At 44.7% G+C, this 23106-nt stretch overlaps 4 protein-coding genes across 4 annotated transcripts; 2 read left to right on the top strand and 2 right to left on the bottom strand.

Moving 5' to 3' along the window:
- Positions 1 to 453: 453 nt before the first annotated feature.
- On the top strand, positions 454 to 3303 carry GL218_00936 (uncharacterized protein; the record flags this gene model as incomplete). Its single annotated transcript, XM_033577383.1, has 1 exon — positions 454 to 3303. The coding sequence occupies one exon, from the start codon at positions 454 to 456 to the stop codon at positions 3301 to 3303; it is 2850 nt and encodes a 949-aa protein (XP_033441836.1).
- A 799-nt stretch (positions 3304 to 4102) lies between these two features.
- GL218_00937 (Alkaline protease 1) lies at positions 4103 to 5410 on the top strand (the record flags this gene model as incomplete). The annotated part of the gene is made up of 2 exons (XM_033577384.1): positions 4103 to 4698; positions 4756 to 5410. The coding sequence occupies 2 exons, from the start codon at positions 4103 to 4105 to the stop codon at positions 5408 to 5410; spliced, it is 1251 nt and encodes a 416-aa protein (XP_033442292.1).
- Positions 5411 to 7897: 2487 nt separating this feature from the next.
- GL218_00938 (Amino-acid permease inda1) lies at positions 7898 to 9898 on the bottom strand (the record flags this gene model as incomplete). The annotated part of the gene is made up of 5 exons (XM_033577385.1): positions 7898 to 8152; positions 8206 to 8758; positions 8826 to 9390; positions 9463 to 9520; positions 9611 to 9898. 5 exons carry the CDS (start codon positions 9896 to 9898, stop codon positions 7898 to 7900), a joined length of 1719 nt encoding a protein of 572 aa, XP_033442285.1.
- A 4733-nt stretch (positions 9899 to 14631) lies between these two features.
- GL218_00939 (Nonribosomal peptide synthetase 12) lies at positions 14632 to 21766 on the bottom strand (the record flags this gene model as incomplete). Its single annotated transcript, XM_033577386.1, has 4 exons — positions 14632 to 14794; positions 14947 to 15285; positions 17045 to 20611; positions 20658 to 21766. The coding sequence occupies 4 exons, from the start codon at positions 21764 to 21766 to the stop codon at positions 14632 to 14634; spliced, it is 5178 nt and encodes a 1725-aa protein (XP_033442286.1).
- Between the last annotated feature and the right edge of the window lie 1340 nt (positions 21767 to 23106).

Here is a 23106-nt window from a genome sequence, read left to right on the forward strand (position 1 = left end):
CTATTACATAAAACTACTATGTATTAGTATGGTTATTATGATATTTGTAACATCATCTTATGGTCAGTATCATGTCAATTTGGCTATAGAGAGACCTAGGTATTATATATATTGGGTACCTTATATCGTACGTTTGATAATTGCCTTTTACTAAGTAGAATAACTGAAGTCACCAAGTAAGTAAGTGTTGTAATGTAGATTCAGTATTATTAATATCCTCAATAATACCATCAAGATGTATGTACCTAGATATGTACTTACATAAGCACAGTGCACTCTCATTAAATGCATGTGGCTTATCGATACACTTGAACATGCATGGCAACAGCCACTTTATATACATACGTAAAGGTATTCAGGTATCTAGGTAATTAATATGTCCATCAATAATAACTTCAATTATGTACTCGACAATACTTCTTTCAAAAGTTCCCATACAACCGACCTAGCAGCATGTCCTTCGATCCGGGTAGAATATCCAAGGCTGATGCAGCTGCCTATTCCTCTTCATCATCTGACAACGAGGATGAAGATGAATACTTGCAGCCTTCTGTCAACCCGCAAGCCGACGAATTCTTCGACCTGAACCCTCGCAAACGAAGGCGAACCGGTCGCAACGCCAAAGAAAGCGCCGCCCTAGGAATATTCGGGTCCGAAAGCGAAGATGATGGGCCCGGGAAGAGGTGGAAGTCTAAAAAAGATTTGCGCCACAAGAACGTAGCATTCGTTTCCGCTGGCCAGGAAGACCTAAACGAGAATCCAAACGATGAATCTATCGAAGAAGACAATAAAGGCCAGGAGGAAGGTGAAGATGAAGAACAGTTTAACAGCCGGCCCGGCTTAGGTGTCAACCCAAACCCCTCACAAATACAAGAAGATAGCGATGAAGACGACGAGGACGAGGATATGACAGGAGTCGGTCTAGGATTCGGTACCACCTCACATGGACTAGGTTGGGCGCCTCCTGCTATGTCGCAAAGCATTCCTGTCGCCGGCGGGACACCGAGTAAACCACCAAAATTCAAATCAAGATACGATGGGAAAACACCTCTCGGAAAGGGGTTCGTCCCTTCGTCCGCAAACGAACCTGTCCTAAAAGCGAATCTCGATGATGACACTTCCTCAGCACCCCAAACGCCCAAGTCGAGTGCCTTCAGTGGTAATAAAGCAAAGTCCTTTGCGGCTCGAATGATGGAGAAGATGGGCTACGTAGAAGGGCAAGGTCTAGGTGCTGAGGGCCAGGGACGAAGTGGCATAATTGAAGCAAATTTGCGTCCACAGGGCGTTGGCCTTGGTGCCGTCAGGGAGAAGTCGGAAAAAGAACGTAAAGAAGAAAAGCGGCAAGCCCGTATGCGAGGGGAGGAGGTTATTGACTCGGATGAAGAAAGAAGGGCAAAGCGTGAGAGGGGGAAGAAAAAGGGCTCAGACAGTGCAGTCGGTAGCGGCGCGAGCACCCCAAGGAAGCCCAAGACGAAATACCTAACTGTTACTGATATTAAAAAGGCCGCACCGGGACTGCAAATTCCAGACGCCTTTACTCCAATATTAGATCTCACCGGGCGAGATCAAAAGCTACTGACGTCTGGTTCGGGGTTATTAACTCCTAAAGCTGGTGCCGAGCTGGCCACGCAAACGGAAGCACATAAACTAGCAAGGCGCGCTCAGGGTGATCTCGCAGCTTTTGTCGAAGAATGGAGAAGTCTAGAGGAACGAAAGGCATGGCTTGCTATGGAGGAAGCTCAGCACCAGCAGGAGCTTAATGAACTAGAGAGCAACTTTGCAGGGCTCAATGTTTTCTCGGCTGTCCTAGATGGAGTCAGCCAAGCTGCTCATAATAGAGATTGGGACATGGTAATATCCGGGCTTAAGAAAGCCGAGTCTGCAGCATCGACTCACGGTGACGAAGAGCTAGCCGCCCTTGCAGTCTCCGCTATTCATCCTTTCTTAAAGGATGCTATTCAAGGGTGGCAGCCGCTAGAAGATCCAAGCCTGGGTAGTTTTGCTTCCGACCTCTCTGATATTCGGGGACTACTAGGCCTTACTAAAACCACCAAGCAGAATACCATCACAAAGTGGCAAGATACCGAAATTGATGGTACACATCGTCATCACGTAAGATCAACAACACCTTGGGAGACCATGATCTACCAAATACTCTTTCCCAAGCTTGTAACGGCTATTTCCCAGACTTGGGATATTCATAATACGACGCCACTCCTAGGCTTTTTCGAGAAATGGGAACAGCTTCTACCTGAATTCGTCCGTCTGCAACTCATTGAGCAAGTAGTAAGGCGACTCGAAGCTGGAATTAGTAGCTGGAAGCCGAGGAAAAGGCACGAGAACTTGCACATATGGCTATTCCCTTGGCTCCAGCATCTTCCAGTTCATCATTTGGAGCCCAAGGGAACCGGACTAGTAGGAGAGGTGAGGCGTAAGTTTAGACAGCTGATTGACGTTTGGGATTTTTCCAAGGGCGTGGTGCCTGGTCTTAAGCAGTGGAAAGACGTATTTCGCCCGACTAAGGAACAGGATCAATGGAGGCCTTTGGTTATGCATCACCTCCTCCCAAGTCTCTCCCGATATATACGAGTTAATTTTCGCGTCGACCCAAGCGACCAAGAACCATACCTCGAAATGCTCAACGGTGTTTTGAAGTGGACGGATGTCATCTCTACATCTCTGGTGGGGGAAGTCATAGTTTCGGAAGTGTTTCCTATGTGGCATGAGATTCTCTACCAGTGGCTCACCAGTGCAGACGCCAATTACGAGGAAATCGGTGCCTGGTTCGAATGGTGGAAGGATCAAGCGATACCTAATGAGATATCTTCTCTTCCAAGCGTTTCTGCCGAATTTGAAAAAGGCACTACCATGATCGAGACTGCTCTTGACCTTGGCGCAGATGCGAAGAATCAACTCCCTCGGCCTGACGGGCGCCCTGCCCATCAACCGAAGACCCACTCTCATAAACCGAAAGCAGACAAGAAACCTGTGCCCATACCCCTGCCGCAACAGCCTATAGACAAACCAGAACCTACATTCCGTGACGAAATAGAGGATTGGTGTCAAGAGAATGACCTTCAGTTCATTCCGGTCCGAAAAGCTAACGAAGAGGGCAAGCATTACTTCCGTATTACAGCTCGTATGGATGGCAAGGGGGGTGTTTTAGCATACTTTAAAGGCGGCGATACGCTATTCGTCGAGTCTCGAAAGACCAACCTGGAGTTGAAACGGGATGTCAAAGAAGACTGGGGCCTATTGCTCGAGCCTCTATATCAAGAAGTAGAGCAGGGGGGGAGGAAGTAAAAACACCTGTATGGATTATGAAAGTACTACCTTAGGTAATGAGAGGATAAAGAAACAGGATAGCATCAACTAAACCATGCAGGTAATTGTCTGCTCGCTATCATATATCTTCATGGCGATGACGTGACGCAGGTATATGTATTACATACCTGATTTATTCTACATGTGAGCCCGATGAGGGAAGCAGCTAAAATATTGATGAATAACAAACCGTCAATGATACGGATATTATTATTTCCAATCTAGGTGCCCTAGTATCTTCAATTTGTCAGGAGCGTAAGCATTATCCACAAGGTTTATAAGGGAACGGTCAAATTAATTCGTCTTAGTGTTGCGTTACTTCATATCACTCGCTCTCTCTGTGTATCAATAATCTAAGGGGTACTAAGGTGGATATACCTACCCAACATAAAGTAGCATATATGTATGTGCGTTATGGTGTACGGCAAGCTCTTCCTACCTACCCATGAAAGTATACGCTACGCCAACGAGGTCTACGGAAGCCACCAGCCTCCGAAACTTCGGCTTACCCTTTCCTATAAAGCTTTCCTTCTAGGAAGCTCCTACCAGCGCCATTGTTCTTGTCCATGTTCAGTTATATCTCTCATCCCTATCGCTATTTCGTGTCCTTCGCTTCTCCTCTTCACCAGCTCCTCACCAGTATCGATCGTTCAGTTTCGTAGCAACATCACTCATTTTAAGCTGACTTCTATGTTATAGAGCAAACCCTGTTCTACATAACATTAAATATTATCTAGGACTAGCTTTTAGCTGCTCAACCTTTCTTGCTAGAGTTACCATGATCGGTCTTAGAAAGCTAGCACTTTTAGGTTTCGCCATATCGAGTTTTGCTTCGGCACGTTCAATTATCTTTCGAGAGGCAGATAACTCCAATCACAACTATAACCGATATATTGTTACTCTCAGAGATGGATTGGACGCTTCTGCCGTGGAACAGCATATACAGCGGGCAGCTAATATACATGCCCTCAGCAGCTCGCCAGTAGTAGAAATGGGAAGACGATGGAACATTGGATCCTGGAACGCTTACTCCTGTACCATGGATGGAGACACACTCACCCAGATTAGCAGCGATGATGCCGTGGAGTTGATTGAAGATAATGGCACAATCTCTCTGATGAAGCACACGGTACAGACAGACGCTCCCTGGGGCTTAGCTGACCTCTCTCATCGGATAGCGAACCATACGGACTATGTTTACGACTCAAACGCCGGCGAAGGCACGTACGCATATATACTTGACACTGGGTTGCTGACAACGCACGAGGAATTTGAGGATCGTGCTTATTTGGGTTACAACGCTGTTGGTGGCATATTTGCAGATGATATTGGTCATGGGACGCACGTCGCCGGTATTATCGGAGGGAAAAAATAGTAATTTCAAGCTACATCCAGTTTGTAATAATTATATGATTGCTGACTATCCTGCAGTGGCGTCGCCAAAAAAGCAAAGCTTATTTCAGTCAAAATCTTCGCGAATGCTAGGTCCTATACTTCGGATCTTCTCGAAGGAATCCATTGGGCTGTTCGCAACATCACCGCCGAGAACCGTCAGAGTGTATCAGTCATCAATATCAGCGCAGGCGGGAATACCAGAGAAGCTGTTAATCGAGCAGTTGAGGAAGCATATAAACAAGGCGTGTTAACAATCGTAGCTGCTGGTAATTACAATGATGACGCCCGAAATTATTCACCAGCATCTGCGCCATCTGCCGTAACTGTCGGATCTATTAGAAGAGATCACACACGCTCCCCTTTCAGCGACTGGGGTGAACTAGTCGATATCTTTTCACCAGGCGAGGATATCACGTCTGCGTGGATTAGAACCAATCAAGACACAATCTCCCTCAACGGCACAAGCATGGCTACGCCTCATGTATCTGGCCTCATCCTATATTTAAAGAGCATTATCCCTTACCGAATGAAAAACCCGGGCGACAGTGTCAATGTTCTACGGGAGCTGGCAACGGACGGGGTTGTCGGGGATCCTAAAGGCTCCAAGAATTTACTAGCCTTTAATGGCAACGGAGTAGTCATCTTCACGGGCGATTTAACGAAAAGTCTAGCCAATATGGATGGCATGTAGCCTATCAAACCCTGCGGATGAGTTTATGATGCAAGTTGCATCTCATGGAAGACTCACAATAGTGGTATAGGGTAATTAGTTACATCCATTACTACGTCTAGGGGCTAGTCTTAGCACGCCTTAAGTATCAATAGCACAGTAATACATATGGAATTATTAATAATTTATGGCTACCGAAAGACGAATCATTATAGGAGCTATCAGTACACATTGGTTAACTTGAAGTATCATCTTTATAATGCTCAGTGTCCAGTTAAATAGGCTAAGGCATCTCATCATGCCCTCAAAATAATTATGCTACTGTTGAGACGATATACTGATCTATTCTCTCCCGTCTAGCTATCAAGCATAAATGTCATCATCGCATCCCTTGGCGCTAATAAAGTTGCCCACAAGTTGAGTTTGACCTCAACACATTGAAGGGCATGGCAATTAATAAAAGAGGTAGGTGTCACTATAATACTTCGGAAACCCTCGGAATTTAGGAAATATCAGTTAGTGATATAAATTAGAAAGACGGTGAGATCAGGATATTTAATCAAGGCTTTATGCCCAGAAGCTCAAAACCTGCTTCGGGGTTTTTTTAACCCCCGAACATAGTCGTTGAGCTATGCATAATAAGGGGTTTCCAGAGGATTTCCAAAAGAAGACCTGAAGTATTTCTTAATAGAAAAGTGTTGAAGGTTTTCTTCTCACTAGAAAGCATACGGTTTCATTCCATATTTATCATAGACTTAGGTTTAGACTAACTATTATTAAACCCTTTGACGACCACGAATTTCACGTTATCAATCGTAATTCAAATGACCATATCATTATCCAACACGCAGGTTGATTGGTTATATAAATCCGATCACTTGTATCATAAGTACTTAGGTAGGTATTTACTTTGGCATCTAGCAGGGGCTCAACGTTGCTTTTCGATATCCATCCATGAGACTCAACCTTCTCATATATTATGACTTAACAAAATACATGTGTAGTTATATCTAACCCGTATTTAGGTGTACTGTCCTAGAATGCTGTATAATATACTTACCTCATAAAGTCTCTAACATACATACTTTCCTAGGTACCCAGCTATTAAGTATTACGGACAATACATAATGAAAGCGTCGGTCCCTCGCACATAGATACTCTACCGCTCTCGTATGCAATACCCCCACAAGTACCTACTGGAAGCCAAAGTGAGTAACATAGGTTAATAGAAGACCTATAAAAATGTGGGTAACTCTGATATGATGCTTAGTATCCGGCTGTAAAGGTGCCTCCGAATGGCTTGTGTCGGGTTGGATTTATGGTTGATCATATTCCTACAGGCGTGTCATTGATTACCTAGAGGTAAGTACATGTGACGCTTCCGTAGGTACATTTTTATACCTACGTTGTAACCGACTAAAACAAGATAACATATCAGATATACTACGATAAGTCTAGGTAGCCATCAAGGTAAAGGCATATTATTAGGCACTCATTTTCTCGTTTATTAGCCTATAACCTACGATGATGATGCCATGTATAGGCTTGAATACGTCAACGCCGGCAAGTATTAATCTATAATCTAGGAATCTTTTTTGCAGTTAAGCGAGCGAATTGAACTACACCACGTCTAATTTGGGAAGGAGGTGCAGCGGCTTGATATCCGCTTGGTCCAATTGGAATGTGCCCCTTTAAGTTATTGATTCTCAGGGGTGCCTACGTAAACGAGTGAAGAGAGGCTGTAAAAGAAGACTTGCTTACCTAGGAATGAAGGTGATGTATACTACGTCCAGAGGATATGTAACAGATAATATCGAGTTTGAACGTTTCTCAAGTTCTAGGTATCCTATTTTGCATTAATTATTATCGCATGTAAAAACCGATAGGTACCTATGTAACAATATAATATCTTTAAGTTAATGATAAAAATCACATTTGCTATTATGCCTTGACAGAAGATATTGGTTGTTAGTATTGACCAGTAGCGCGCCGTATAACAAGACTACGCAAGCCACACCGGGAACTATATGTGTCATAGTAATACGCTATTATAGGATCCAATTACTATATCATCCAAACGACAAGCTAGTCCGTGTTATGTGTCAACTAACCTCGTGACTCTCTTATAACTTAGATAGAAGTCTACTCAAAGAATACCACTTTTTAAATAACTAAGTATATATAATCCCAGACAATACCCTTCGATTCATTCCTCCCTACTTGAACCCTACTATAGGGTGGTATAGGTCTGTCGAGCGTGACAGCGCAATGGTGAAATATTTTCAAAGGATACACAACACAGTGAGAATAAGCTGGTGGTGAGAATCTTATAAATAACTTCATCTCCTCTTATAACTTTAGTTATGACTCGTATTGGTATCTTTATTATGCCCAGTAACCCTAATTCATCATGCAAAGTTCCTCGATTTTACATCTCTTTATACACGCGCCAGTAACCACATTCTGACGTCCAACAGAATAACCCCATATACAACGCAGCGCCGCAACCTAAAACACAAGGTCTAGTAGACGCCTCCACGCAGGCATTGCGGCAAGCTTCTCGCGAAACGCGTTGATCTCAACCCAGTCAACCTCTCGTCTTCCGGTGTCTACATCAATCTGGTGTGTACGTAACCAACCGGTACGCTTCCATAAATAACCAACAACCCAGAATAGCATCACGACGGGAAGCGCAAGATATTGCTCGAAGAATCCCGCAGCATCGTTGATGCCACCTCCGGGGGGGCAAATAGCTACGAATAACTAGAAATAATTTAGTAAGACATTCCACTTTGTGTAGAAAAGGCGGTACTCACCTGAGCAATCAATACTAAGGCAACTAAGATCAATCCGAGCCACGATCCATAGACACCGCCTATCGCTTTAAATGGGATTTCGTCCAGGGTGTGACCGTGGTATGCCCAAGCCTTACGGAATCGAATATGCGCTAGACAGATAGAGCCCCAAGTAAAGAGAGCTGCGAGACCAGACAAGGCCTGCAGCCAAGTGAAAACATCTGGACCGGCGGCAGCCAAGTTGATATATGCGAGAAGACCGAAAGCGAGAAGAAGAGCGACGGAGAATGTAGGGCGGCCACCTCGGTCGACGTATGAGAAAATCTTAGGGGCATAACCCTGCTGGGCGAGGGCAGTCAAAGTGCGGCTTCCACCGTAGACACCAGATACGCCGATGGAAACAACCGAGATTAGGATAATAAAGTTCATGAAGTGGTTGAATCCATTGAGGTTAGCATATTGCCCAACCAGCACGAAGGGCGACGCTGTAACATCGTTCGAACCGGCGTTGAGTAGATGGGGGTCATCGCTCGGAATTAGAAGACCAACGAAAGTAAGACCAAGAATATAGAATCTGCAATCCGCTATTAGAAAGGCCTGCCAGTACAAGGGCGGCGTGATGGACAGCTTGAGGAACTTACAGAGTGATACGCCAAAAGACCTGTTTGATGGCACTAGGAAGGGCCTTTGCGGGATTGCGCGCTTCAGCAGCAGCAAGACCAACTAGCTCAGTTCCGCTGAAAGAAAAGGCGGCTGTGACGAATACAGCACAGAAACCTCGGAAACCGTGGCGGAATGCACCAGGGTCGTACCAAAGGCGTGCGCCATAGTATTCGTCATACCGGCTTCCCTCAGGGGCACCTCCAAGGACGCAAACCAGTGAAATAAACATGAAGACGATAGTAGCACCAAGCTTTAAAAGGGAAGCCCAAAACTCTTCCTCTGCGTAACCAAGAGTTCCAAAGATGTTAACTATGATGAGGAAGACGTAAAAGACGGTAATCCAGACACCAGGGCTAATATCCGCGTTCCAATAGGAGATCGAGATGGAGCATACAGTGAGTTCTAGCGGAACGACGACAGCCCATTGTAAGACGTAATTCCATCCCATAGCGAAACCCCAGGAAGGATCAATAAAGCGAGTTGCATACGTGTAGAAGCCACCAGAGATAGGAAACATAACAGCGAGTTCACCAAGAGCGTAAACTATAAAATGAGGTGTTAATTCGAGCCATTTAGAAAGGGTACAGAAATCACTCTTAGTGAATATATACATACCGACATTAAACATCATTATACCGATGATAGAAAAATCGATTAGAAGAGTCGCGGGGCCCTACCAATAGCATCGAGGTTAGAGTTGGCGTTCGTCTAAGACAAGAGCGCGCGAAATGGCAGTGTCTGAGGAGAGATTCCAATGACTTACACCTGTGGCTAAGGCACTACCCGATCCAACGAAGAAACCAGCACCGATAGAACCGCCGATAGCAATCATGTGCAGATGTCGCGGTTTCATGCTCCGGTCGAGCTCAACAATTCCGGTACCATAATCACGCTTCTTGAAGGAGTCCAAATTTAGACCATTGCGTGTCGCCCAGTTGTCGGATCTTTGGGCGCCCTCTTCCTGTGTGATCACCGGGCTCGAGTAGCTCGGGAGGCCGGCATCCTTCTCATCTTTGCTGCCACTGCTGGCAGCAGGGTCGGAAGACACCATTTCGGACGACAGAATTCGTTAACAGGCGCGACAGAAAGACCAGTGAGAATAGCTACTACAACAGCGGCGCTGTAGGAAATGGAATAAGAAGAATAAGGATAAGGAGGGAGAGAAAATGTCAGTCCTAGTAATCGGCAACCGGCTAGGAAGGCGATAATATACTATCCAGTTGGGCACAAGGCCGCTGCTAGAGACAGGAGTCTGAATTACAGAGGTGAAAGGAGCGAGACGATGTTACAGTAAGTAAAGTTACGAGTGCGCTGCTGGGGGTTATTTATTATAGGTACTGAATGGCAGAGCTTAGCAGATACAATGGATAGCGTATACTAGTACTCTTCTTTGTTCTACATTCTACCTACGTTCTACATTTTACTTTAACAAGGATCTTGATAGGACTGGTGGATCAGTAGGCTACGTGCAGAATGGGGGACCCCGGTAAGCTTTTGGGTGGCCAAGCAGCTAGAGATACATATCTTGCAAGGAAGCAAGGTACGGATTCGATACAAGAGATAACCCGCATGAGAGAGGAGGAATAGCCTTTACCGAGGTGGGCAAGTAATTAAGGGTCGTAATAATACCTATCAGAGAGTGCTACGAGATAGTGATATATGTTTACCTGACCTATGTAAGCCTTAGCTATGTACACTACGAGTATATGTTCCGTATAACGAGAGATTGGGTTTGATAACTTGAATCTAGGGTGTTCTCGAATAAAACTAAAGACCGTTAGGGTCTAATAAAAATCTAGGCCATGGATACTGTTTGGTGAAAGCAATCTGACGACTCGTGTGATGTGTAGCATCCATCTCGGCCACCCGAACCCAGTCAGCCAAAACCTGCCATGTCCACACCTCCCAGACAGCTGGGGTAAACACGGTCGCGATCATGCTCATCCAGCCAGTTGGCTTGTACATATGCAAGCGTGCATGTAGATACCCTAGATACATACATAACCTGCCTCTTATAAAAACACAAACATACCTCATATAAGGTACCGATATATGTAAGTATATAGCCTTAGATCACGTCGATCTATGAACCCGCTAATAGCGTCATCTAAGATAAACTTGGTTACGACGATAGTTACGTGAAACAGAAGAAGATAATTAAAAACTGAGGGGAACTTTTCCTCTAGTCGACTCGAGCTTATCTCCGTTATCAGCTCCTAAGCATTTCTTCCCCTGTCCAAGTCCACATCCCTTGCCTCCGGGCCGAAAAGGATTCTTAGGTTGTACATTGACCGATGCTCGTTTACGCGTTAGACCTCAGCTCGACCTACCTATAAGATAATTCCAAAACACTTAGATATTTCATCGTTCTCGTAAATTTCCATCAGCAGCTGGCTTCTAGACTTATACCATGGCTGTATGGTAGCAATGGCACAGCTTCCTCATTGACGATAGCTTGGGGAGGTTCTCCAGATTGCCAAGAACTCGATCGCGGCCGAATCACTTTTAGTAGATAGACTAAGAGGTAGTTTTGATTTAAACTTGCACAGTATGTTTACGTTGGCTTGGCGAACGGGCAGGTTATCTAAAGTTCTGGGGAACGGGGAATATAACTATTCTAAACGATACGCTAGACCTATTACTATCTAACCGCTTGAATTCATCAAACGTCCTTAAGCATAATAGAGGCGGGCTGCCAGGGTACCTTGTGGGTTTGTCCCCGTTTGCCAGTTTGCACAGATAAGAATCAAATCATCAATACTCTTTGGTTGGTTCAGAAGGGAAAGACCAAGAACTCCTCCATTTTCCGGATTACCTATGCTGCGCCACATGATATATTATTATGAGGTTACCTACCTAGTTACTGTGATTATGGACTTGATACGACTAAGGCTGAGAGACGACTCATCATGTGGAATGAGAATGGTATGTCGCTGACTATCAAAAGCTGAAATTTACCATAGGTGCAGATATAGTAGTAGACAGGTAGCCAGTTCATTCGACACACCGCCCTATCTTAGGTACTTTATACTAGCCCCCGCGACAGAAGCTTGACCTTCTCTTCCCGGTATCGTATTAGTAGTACAACTTGCTTATAACACGCGATATGCAGTAATTTTTCCGGTGCCCAGGCTCTTGGTAAAGCCTAGGCTCCGACGATGCCAATAAACAAACGGCCTATCCGACCTATCTGGACTAATATCACTTATTTATACATTGCGTTGGAGATTTATGCGTACGGACATGTTAAGTATGTACATCATAAGGGTCAGACAAAAAAAAAGAAGACACAAGTGAACAAAGAAAAATGCTAGTTACAAAGGAAATTTTCTTAAAATCTGCCTCGCCTGCTCATCAACGCTCCTAATTAGACGCTACATGACATAAAAAAGCGAATGGGAGAAGCAAATGACTCGACCTAAGACAATAGAGGTGTCGGAGAACCATGGATTGGAGTAATTCTCCCCTGCGGATTTCTCCAATGATGTCTCGCATCTGTCCGAGTGCTGATCAGTAAGTGCTCACAGCTCCTGCGGACCGCCGGATCGGTCGATCAGCTCTCTGGACCCCAGATCCTTTCGTAATAATTTGAATACTAAATGAGACGGCTGTAGATGGGAGAAATTTCAACTTTATAGTAGTTATAAGATAATTATATAATTATAATAGAATCATATAAAATAATATAAAATATACCTTCCAGATAGATTCTAGAGAAAGCAAACACGCACGTTGCTGGGCATATGCATATAGTAGAGACTACGAATCAAAAGGCAGATGCCAATACATACGCACAGAACGTTTCTAGAAGCATTCGTCTACCTACCTCGAGCATGTGATGGCCAAACGCATTAGTTCGCACGATTCGTGTACTAGCGTCGCAGCGTCAAGATTATTTGGCCAACATCAAGGTGATGGCGGCGCTTCAGGCTACTCTAAATACATCTAGAGCCATTTGGGTATATTCCTACGTTCTATCACGTATAATCCGGAATAACTGATATTCGACAGTAAAACTAGACGATCAAACAAAGTAATACTACCTTATATAGTACTACTTCGTAGGTAACGTAGTATTATTCCAGAACAATTCGTCAATAAAAATACCTATTAGTCATTGTACTGCTCGCCAATCTCACAAGACGCCATTCAGACTGGGTCGGCCACGCGCCAGTATTGCACCAGTCCACTAAAATCTCCAAATAATACCATTGATCACTGCCCAAGTTATTGACCCAGCTGCTTCTCGCACCTCACACATATGTATGTATTCCCATCGCCAATCCTGTTCGCTTCTACATATGATTGGGCAAGGAAACCTTACTCCCCCGAATCCCCTCCATTTCATCCATTACGATAAGAGAATCCTGCTAGAGAGTCATAAGATACCTATTACATAGTTTTTATACGGTTTTTACAGACGCTAAGGCGTTCTCTTGTCTCGGTCAGCTCCGGGTTGGCCACCCTTAAATAAAGCTCCAAGTGCAGTTGGCCCTTCATATTCCTCCCGGGGGGCACGTACATTAGGTACGTACGGCGTAGTGATCTAGAGTCCGATATTGCGGGAGCATGCCCCAAAAGGATTCGGTGTGGCTCGCGGGGTGACGACCCTTAATTGCCCCTGTTCCTCCCTGGTAGGCCATCTGGCCATCTACATACACTATGTATGTACACTATGAGAGAGGGGTCTAGTGGGCCTACCAGGATAATTCTATCGAGGAAGGCGAAGAGGATCCAAACAAAAGGAACAGATTACAGTCTACTTTTGTATTGGCTGGCTATTTACGTTCCGCTATTTCTCGTACGTAACAGTATTAGCAGTCATTGGCCATCACCGTGGGTAGAGCTTCGTGCAGTGTGGAGGATGCGGAGAGGTATGTACCTCATATACTACTACAATTACATACGACCCAAGCACCGCCGCCAAGGATACAGTTTACATACATATGACATATTACATTGATCCGCCATATGATCCATGGAGCTGAAAAGCCGGGGTCAGTTACTATGTATGCATAATGGTTGCGAACTGAGCAGCAAACATGGCAGATACCGTAGTGATATTGCCCACGGACTTGGGATATTTCTGGCTTGTAAGAGCCTCATTTAAAGCGCTTCAGGAAATAGGTAGGTAGGCCTTTCGAGGTTTCGATAAGGTTAAAGCCACTCAGCCGCTTCAAATCCTCAAGACTTGCAATTACATACATGGTCACACGACAGTTACTGCGAACCGGCCGCCACTTAGAAGTCTAAAGTCAGTGATACTTCTTGAATCCTTTCAGCTGGAACGTATCGATAAAAGGGCACAGTGTATCGTCGTACTCAAGGCAAAAGGCAGAAAAGAGGATATCCTAGGAGACTATATCTACGCCAATAAGTTACGTATTCTCATTCATTTTTGAGCGAGAAGAATGCAATTGCTACGCACGTAAATGAGGTACATTGATGACCAGACGTACTATGGTGTGAATGGTGATTAATACATATAAGAAGAGCCTCCTCGAATGTCGCGGAAGAAACATCCCTAGGTTAGAAGCTATATGGGCACCTCTCTTACACGCGCGCTATCATATACTAATAATCCAATCATAATATCAATTATAATATAGTCTGAAGTAGACGCCGAGCATTCCTCGGCATCTTACCCTTTCTAATTTGCCTAGTTTCCAGACCGTTCAACCTAGACTCTCATTTTGATAACGCCCTTGAATTCGAACAGTAAGACATCAGCAATATCCCCCTGCGAGATTAGCTCAGTCCTTATTATCTTTTCCACGAGTTATTCTACTCGATATATGCTGTAAGGATGGGAATCAGAGGCCCCCAAAGTTTCACGGCATCACTCTGGTGAGACATAACAACAGGTCGGTCGGACACACTATCCCTATCCCGTGGCGCCACTTGTTCGCTTAACCATCGTCGCCATTCAGCATCAACCATACTCCATCTATATAAATACCATTAGTAGATATAGACGTTTGAATCGCATAAAGTAGAGAAATGCAAAAAGCGTGACTTAGAGCAAAGATATTCTCCTTGATATAATCATCTAACGGGGAGGTTTCCTCTATCAAGATAATTTCGTTGGATGCGACATACTCATCTGGCACTCTATAGGGAACATCTCGACCTATACGTACATCGCTCAACCATAAATTGATCTGTCGTAGTCTTTCTTCAAGCATACAAGATCTCGAGCCGGAATATTCTTGGCAAGCCCTCATGAGAAACACCTCGTCCCTAGCTCCGCAGTTGGATCGCGTTATCTTGGAGCCAACTTCCAACTCGCTTAGTAAGTCTCTGACGAGTTCGAGCTCCATTTTTGACGCCTCAAGTTCCCGTCGAATGTTCTCTTTCGCGAGAGCGAGCCAGCCATAGTTGTCTCTGATAACCTCTCCCGTCTCCTTCTCAATAAGTGGTGGCAATTGGTGATGTCGGCTATGGGAGGGCAGGGGCTTAGAGAGATACATTCGGATTCATCAGTTAAGAACCTATATTATTAAATAAATTAAGGGGCGCTTTAATGTAGCAGTCTAGATATTCTTTTTCCCCGGCCGTTATTGTCGATCACGGTTTTCACAAAAAGGTCCATACAACACTTCGAGACAGTCTTAGGGCCACACGAAGTAGGTGTATAATGATGCAAAAGTATCAACTCATCGAACAAAGGGCCTTTGTTTGGATAGGTTGTAGAATTTATTTCTAAACAAAGGGAATTTAAACTTAGACGAATCCATATATTATACGTAACTTAATAAAGAAAAGTTCCCTCTACAGGTACTCATGTTTATCAGTAGTAGAAGTGTGGTACGCCATTAACTCTCTGTCGGGTTGGAAATACAACTCTCTAAAGACTCCCCAAACTAGATTTCCTTGTGATGAAAACGAAAGTATGGAACATTATCTCAGTAGGGGCACCTATAACCCAACCTACTACATTAATCTTTGGGTTTCGTTTAAGGGTAAACTGCCTATATTGTACTCTTGATGTTTGACACGAATATTTAGTGGGTTGGGCCAACAGGCGTTGGTTTGCTAATTTCCCCCCTTAAGTACCTAAGTTAGGCAAGCGATAGTACAATGGGTGAAAACTGTATATACATCTATGAACGGCCATTGTACCCAGTTACACAATAAAGTGACTAAAACAAAGGATAAAACGATTTCATCGTAAGTACCTAGTTTAGTATCTTTCTTCCCAGCTTGATATAATTTGTTACAATGGTTTTGTTGCAGAAAGGAGTCTAAAATGTTATAACATTCCGTTGCCTCCACGAAATATATGTGGTCAGTACCGGTATCCTTCGCTCACTTATCAGCCACTTCCGTCACTTGCTAATATAACTTGCATTATCACGCTATAAGTGACCAGTCAGTACATCTCTAAGGTTGAGAATGTGTGTGAGACATATAGAATGGTATCATTGCTATGAATGTCAACATGAGTTTGATCATCGAGTAGTCTTGAGGTCGTGTGCTAAAGCCGCGATAGGGAGTTGTGTGAAGGTTAAACAGCAACGAGATGTTGTCTTGAACTACGATACCTGCATTACTTGCAAAAGCTGTAGGATGGCAGAGGAAATTTGCCAACAGAAAATATATCGGCAGGTCCCCTTATACTATACTATTAGAAATGGAAGGTTCATAAGGGAGGATTTTTGGTAGTTTAGATAGGTTTATGAGAATCTGGGTCAGCCGGATCTATCGAACAATTGGTAGGTTTAGTCAAATAGGGTTGGTTAGAATCATATAGAATCATTACAAGCATTCTAATGTTAGAAGTTTATCAAAGGTATATTAGAGTAACTAGGTGATTGAAGGTGACTGTATCACTTTAATATTGTTGTTTATTGTTAGAAATCGGGAGACTTTATGGCCACGCTATCTACCTAGTTATTAGTTCAATCTTGCATGGACATTAATAAAGAATTTTATATCAAAATATTGTTCTCGTTAGTAGTCATCTCAGAACCTAAACACCACCAACGCAAATAACTGTATATTCTATAATGCAGTCTAAATAATCAACCAGAGACTTTGGTTCCCCTTGAACGAAGAAAAAGTAGAAATTTAACCTGAGATTTTAGGTATCATTTTTCCAAGAAGTGAGGGTCCCTTCTTTGTTGCCTTGGAGTGCTTCCCCTCCAGAATATTTCTTCTTGCCTCATGGACGCTGCGACTTGGAGTAATCTCATACTCCTTCAGCTCATCGTCATCGCTCAGGCTACTCCCCGTCGTCATGGACTCCATAGAAGTGCTGCTACCCATTGGCCTGTGGTTACTCCTTGGAGCAGAAGCACTTGGCGCGACGCTGACGCGAGGTAGCCTGCGTATACTTCTGCCCCAAACCGACTGCGTGCGAACTAACATGGTATTCCTATTGCGTCTGGAACACAGTGTTCGGTGCTTCGCAATGATTAGTTCGTATTGTTGCATCATCGTCGGGTGATTAATAATCTCTTCTTCCGTGAAAGTGGCCCGTTCGACACCAAGATCAGAGGGTATGTTATCGGTATAGTACTTGGCGAGCTCAGAGGCAGGAATTAGTGAGCCCCAAATTTCGTAGAAGGGGACTGAGCGTATATCAGGAAACTTTAGTGAATAAGCCTCAAGAATAGTGTCCCACGCGGACGATATGATGGTGTGGACGGCCCGAGCAAGATCGGGCTCGACAGACTCGACAGTCTGAGGTATACTAGGTTCTCGTCTAGGCGCTTGGAGGGGAATTCTCAACGTTGAGCGATTATTGCCGAGGCCTTTTAAATACAATGGCTCCGTCACGAAGGTAGATGTGAGAAGCGAGATAACCGAACAAAGCATACCCAAGACTTCATCTGCAAATGAGAGGGCTATCTTTTCGCTGAATGTAAGGGATATATCAACGTTAGCAGACCCTGAGATGTATGATTTGACAAAGATGTCTGATGGCGCGTGGTTCATCTCTATACAATTTAGTTTACACGTAGCGCCTCCAACAGCAAATTCGATCATCCCGTCATCCTTGCTTTGATTTTTATGGTAGATGACGGTGCTGAAACGAGTCCAAGATGGCCAGGAAGTAGCCTTTTGTATAATGTCGGAGAATTGCATATTTTGTGACATGCTAGCAACATGCTGGCTTTGAATACAACGGAAATATTCATACGATGCGATTGGAATATCTGGTAATCGTGTTCGAACAGGTAAAATATTACCTAAAGGACCGATGACATCCGAGATGCTTTGTTTATTCGGAAGGCTGAGGTTCCTCCCGTCCACGAGCTGCCCGAAAACAACATCATTCGTGGCAGACAGGTTCGAAAGGACAACTGACCAGGCGCCTTTAAGGATGGTCTCAAATGATATACCTAAGCTATGTAGTGACCTATTAGGGATTTTTCGGTGTAGAGTCGTGTGATTTAAGTTGATTTTCGTAGGCGAGGGTTGTGATATTATTTGCGTCACTGCTGCGCCTTCAAGTAGGGTACGCCAGTATTCATATGTATCATTTGTGTACGCACGATGAGAAGCTCTGACCACTTCGCAGAAACCAGGACGTCGGCCAGGCCGATCGCTGTGATTGTAAAACTGGGTTAAGTCTCGAATAAGCACGGGTAAGGAAAGTTCATCATACTGAGCTTTAGAGAGTCGCATGATGAGGACAGAGCTCTTTCCAGCGTCGAAGTAGAAAAACTTGGTGACGGGCTGGCTGAAATCAACAAGTTGTGCTTGCTCCCTCTTGATGAGCTTCGCGATCAGGTTGCTGAGTCTCCAGCTCTGGCACTGGTATCTTAGAAATCCCGGACGATGCGACCGATAGACGGTCTGGTAGAGTTGACGACTATGGCTGGCAAACGAGGTTCTGAGTATGGGATGAGTGTTGGTTAACATGAAACACGCATCTTGAAGTTTATGCCAGTCTAGAGATCCGGTGATGTTGATCTCCAAGTAATCGACAGTGGCACGAGTCTGTAGCATCCCGGACTCAATGAACATTGCTTGTAACGATGACGCCTCGGTTGCATCCTCAACCAAACTGCCAGCAAGTCCAAGCCGTGACGCAATTGCTTTGCTGATGGGAGAATTTGAGTGGTTTGATTGCGTCGGTTCAAAGACCCCTTGAATGGCTGTGGGATATATCTCTAAAGTAACACCTCCCCTACATATTTCAGCTAGGGGGGTGTTTCGAAGGACATCAATAATAGAAATATCAACTCCACATTGCTTGCATTCTCTGATTAGTTCATGGGCTAAAACAATATCACCGCCTAGGGTCAAAAATCCATCTCTAGCCGTAATTGTATCTTCTTCGACACCGAGTACTTGAGCCCATATAACCCGCATTCGGTGCTCAACTTCGGTTAGGGGGAGGGGCTTGAAGCTTAAATCCTGGAGCTCCTGAGGATTCGAGACTTCTGCTATCTCGAGAAGTTGTTTCCTGGGTGAACCTGCAATCATTCGTTGGAGTTCTATCCTGTTGACCTCTAACGTCGGTGTTAGAGGCATACGCTTAACAGGTATATACGCCGAGGGCATCATATAACTAGGCAGAGTCTCTCGGAGCGCCATATTACCTATCTTCTTAAAAAGGTATAATCTCTCCTTTGTAGTACGATTGAGGTTTGACAAGCTCTCGTCCCTTCTCAGTGCATTTTCTCCGAAATCGACAAATGCAGCTAGGATTGGGTCCGAGTTAGGGTCATCAAAGGCAATCATTTCAACCACTACATCGATACCCCGACCTAGGCATTGCCGAAGTTTTAGCTCGACAACCGAGAGACGAAAAATTTTACCGTCAATTTCTACTTCTCCACCATCTTCTGAGGCGAACTCAATCCTACCATCTTCGAGATATCGGGCGTAATGTCCAGTCTTAAGTAGGCGACTCTCCGATTTTTCCAGTAGCGACATTGGACAAACTACACCCTCTTTAATCCAGGTCTTGATATCAGGTTCATGGATATCCAGACTGGTAGCAAGTGTCGGCCCCCCTATTATTAGCTCACCAAGGGCGCCCACTGGCATGAGCCGGTTACTATCTTCGGGGCTCACTATCCAGAAGTTTCCGTAGAATGGATTACCGAAGCATTGCGAAGCCTTAGGATCAGCCACTTCGGTGACAGAAAGTGCAAGGGGACCAGCTTCAGGAGAACCATACGCCATCAATACCTTAGCTTTGCCAATCCATGGTGCATAGATATCATCGTCGAGGTGCTGTGCACGAATACAGACGATAGAAAGGTCCGGCAGGTTTTCTGGATCTAATTTCCTTGACAATGTCGGCGTCAAATATGTCCAGTTAACATGCATGCGCATAGCAGCTTCGGAAAAGTCCGTAATCCTCTCTGAGGCTGAAGGGATACAGACACAGCCTCCGTTAACTAAGGTGGTGAATATTTCCGAAAGCGCGATATCGACGTTATACGAAGAAAGCTGCATGACCCTACTGGATGGGTTGATTAGTAGCGTAGAACCCTGCCCGACACAAGCAGCTGCTAAAGACCGGTGGCTATATGAGATGCCCTTGAAGGTCCCAAGGGACCCGGCGCTGAAGAGAATGCACGCTATTTCATAGGGCTCATGATGAAGAAGGTTCATATCAACAGCTTGCGCCGACATGGCTAGGACCGCGTTTTCGTCCACAACGATGACATTTGCCCCAAGACCATTGACATGTTTCCGAGCACTGGCAGAGCAGAGCACGAAATCGGCGCTGACTTCTTGGACCGACCAAGGAATAATTGAGGGGATCTCAACGTCAATAGGTACCAAAATTGCGCCAGCGCTAGACCGGTCAGTATACGGTTTAACTTGACAAGATATCAACTTACTAGAGTACCGCTAGCATAGCCACCACAGCCCAACGACTCTTGTCCATGACCACTGGTACGGGCATCTGCCGCTTCAGTCCAGAAGCTAAGATATGTTTAGCAAGGACCATAGACAAATCATGTAGGTCGCCATAAGATAAGTCCCCATCCCACGCACAGATGGCTTGAATTTCAGGATTTAACGAAGCTTGGTGCGCAACTAAGTCGTGCACATGTCCCTTAGGTATGTCGGCTTGAGGCATGCTATTCCATGCTAGGATTTGCTCATGATCTCGCATACTGAACAGATCTACCTCCTGAACTATACTAGTTGGTGAGTCCAAGATAGCTTCAATAGCCCTTCCAAAGGCACATGCTATGGTAATTGCTTGATCGGAGTTGAGTATGCGGTGTCCAACGTCGACTGTCATATTTCCATCGTGGAAATATACATCAACACCAACATCATACTCTGAGACTTGCTCGGTCCTGATGTGTTGGCATCTCAAACTTGTAGAAGTCTCATGTGAGATGCATTCATATCCGAACGAAAGGTAGGTGTTGAATAGGCGGCCACCTCTGATCTGTAGTTCATGCTCAACCCTACTTAAGGGTACATTCTGATGATTAAGTGTTTTTATACGATCCTTTTCCGCGTTCAGCAATAGCTGTGTGACGAATTCTTTATCGCGGATTTCGAGCTTGGATGCCAAAACAGTTGAAAATGAACCAACAGTATTCCTCAAGTTCTCGACAGGGAAACATCTACCGGCAATGCGATGCCCGAAACAAACACTGTCTTTCCCAGTATAATTTCGTAACAGTAAACCCCAGGCAACTGTAAGTATGGCAGAGATATCTATACTGTACTCGTTAGCAAGAGCTTTTAGCCTCTTGCATGGAATGTTAAGATCAATAGACGTAGTCTCCCACTCGCTGAGGATATGAGTTTGTGATACAAGTATGGGGAATGAGCACGGCTGGACACCCTCCAAATATCCCTTCCAAAAGTCAATATTGGAAGAAGTTGTCTTTAAGTATTGCGCATATTGAGGATAAGATGCTTCGAGCCCAGGAGGGATTCGGTCATGGAAGTAGGCTTGCTCGATTTCTTTGAAGAGAATGGGCATGCTGGCAACCTTGACTCGTAATCAGTAATTGGTAAAAGTTATAAGGAGGTAAAGAACATACGTCGCATATTGCTTGGCTAGCTTCTAACTTTAAGAAAATCTTTCCAACTACTTGGCATACAATGAGCCTATGCCAGGGAATACTTTCATTTAATGATAAAGGGGGCAGGTTGTCAATAGATGTCATTGCATCCTCGATGTTGTCGTTTTCAAGGAAAAGCATGGTAGGTGAATGAGATCTCAAAACTATCTGGTCGTACAGGCTATTGTTTGAGGCGCTTTGAGAGAAGACAGTTCTTAGAGCAGAGTGTTTTGATGCTACTTGAAGCCAAGCAGCACATATGCGCGAAATGTCAACAGGCCGATCAGACGTCGCTAGATCGCAAATCATCAACGCTTTAGAGCTCCCTGGTACCAAGGCCTGGTTTATAATAATATCCTGCTGAATTTCTGTTGCGGGATAAATAGCCTCGATGTTGGAAATATTTAGATTGAGGCGTGGTAGGATTGTCGTATTTAGTCGGTTAAGCTCCTCATCAGTGATGTCTATGTGAAGAACGTCAGATGAAGATAGCCCGGAACTCTCATACTGTAGCCGTTCTGTAGCTTGGCGGAGTATCTTTTCGTAACCATAAATCCAACTATGTATCTTCTCTTGATGTGCGGAACTTTTATGATAAAGAATGTTGACATTGGTTTGACCTCCCTCGACTGATATTGAAACCTCGAATACGGCGAGACGTCCGACATCGCTTCCGATATCTAACATACTTGGAGCCAGCGTCCTACCTAACTTAGGAAGCTGTTCTAATACGGTGTTTTGACTTTGTACGTTTTGCGTTGTCCCAGCATAAGTAAACATGAGCTCGAGAGGACAGTAGGAGGAAACAAATGAAAGGGCAGAGGCACTATCTATTAGATTCTTAGTAAAGTTCAAGGCGCCTTTGTCAGCGGTAGCGTGTTTTGAACTCTGGACTCGGCCGAGTATAGTCGAAATGGTGTCCGCTGGAGAAGCGTCGATAACTACCGGGCAGAGCGAGGTGAACCATCCCACAGTCTCCGACACATTTCGCCCCGTGCCTAATACGGACCTTTCATTTACTTGGTTCCAAAGGGTCGGGGGTGGACGGTCGTGAAAATTCTGCGCAAAGGAAGTGATAAGAGCAGCTATCAAAAGGTCTACAGATCCCGCCTGAAGCACCCGGCAGCTAGCTTCAAGAGCTGAGGTGACATCTGCACTGAGCGTAAATCCGGTAGCCAATGTATTCCCGTACGTGTTAGAGGCGGGATCAATTCCCCAGTATTTATAATTTCCCACCGGCACGTCGGAAGGGAGTTCC

This window comes from Daldinia childiae (assembly GCF_008694065.1).
Source record: "Daldinia childiae strain JS-1345 chromosome Unknown Scaffold1, whole genome shotgun sequence".
Taxonomy (NCBI): Eukaryota; Fungi; Ascomycota; class Sordariomycetes; order Xylariales; family Hypoxylaceae; genus Daldinia; species Daldinia childiae.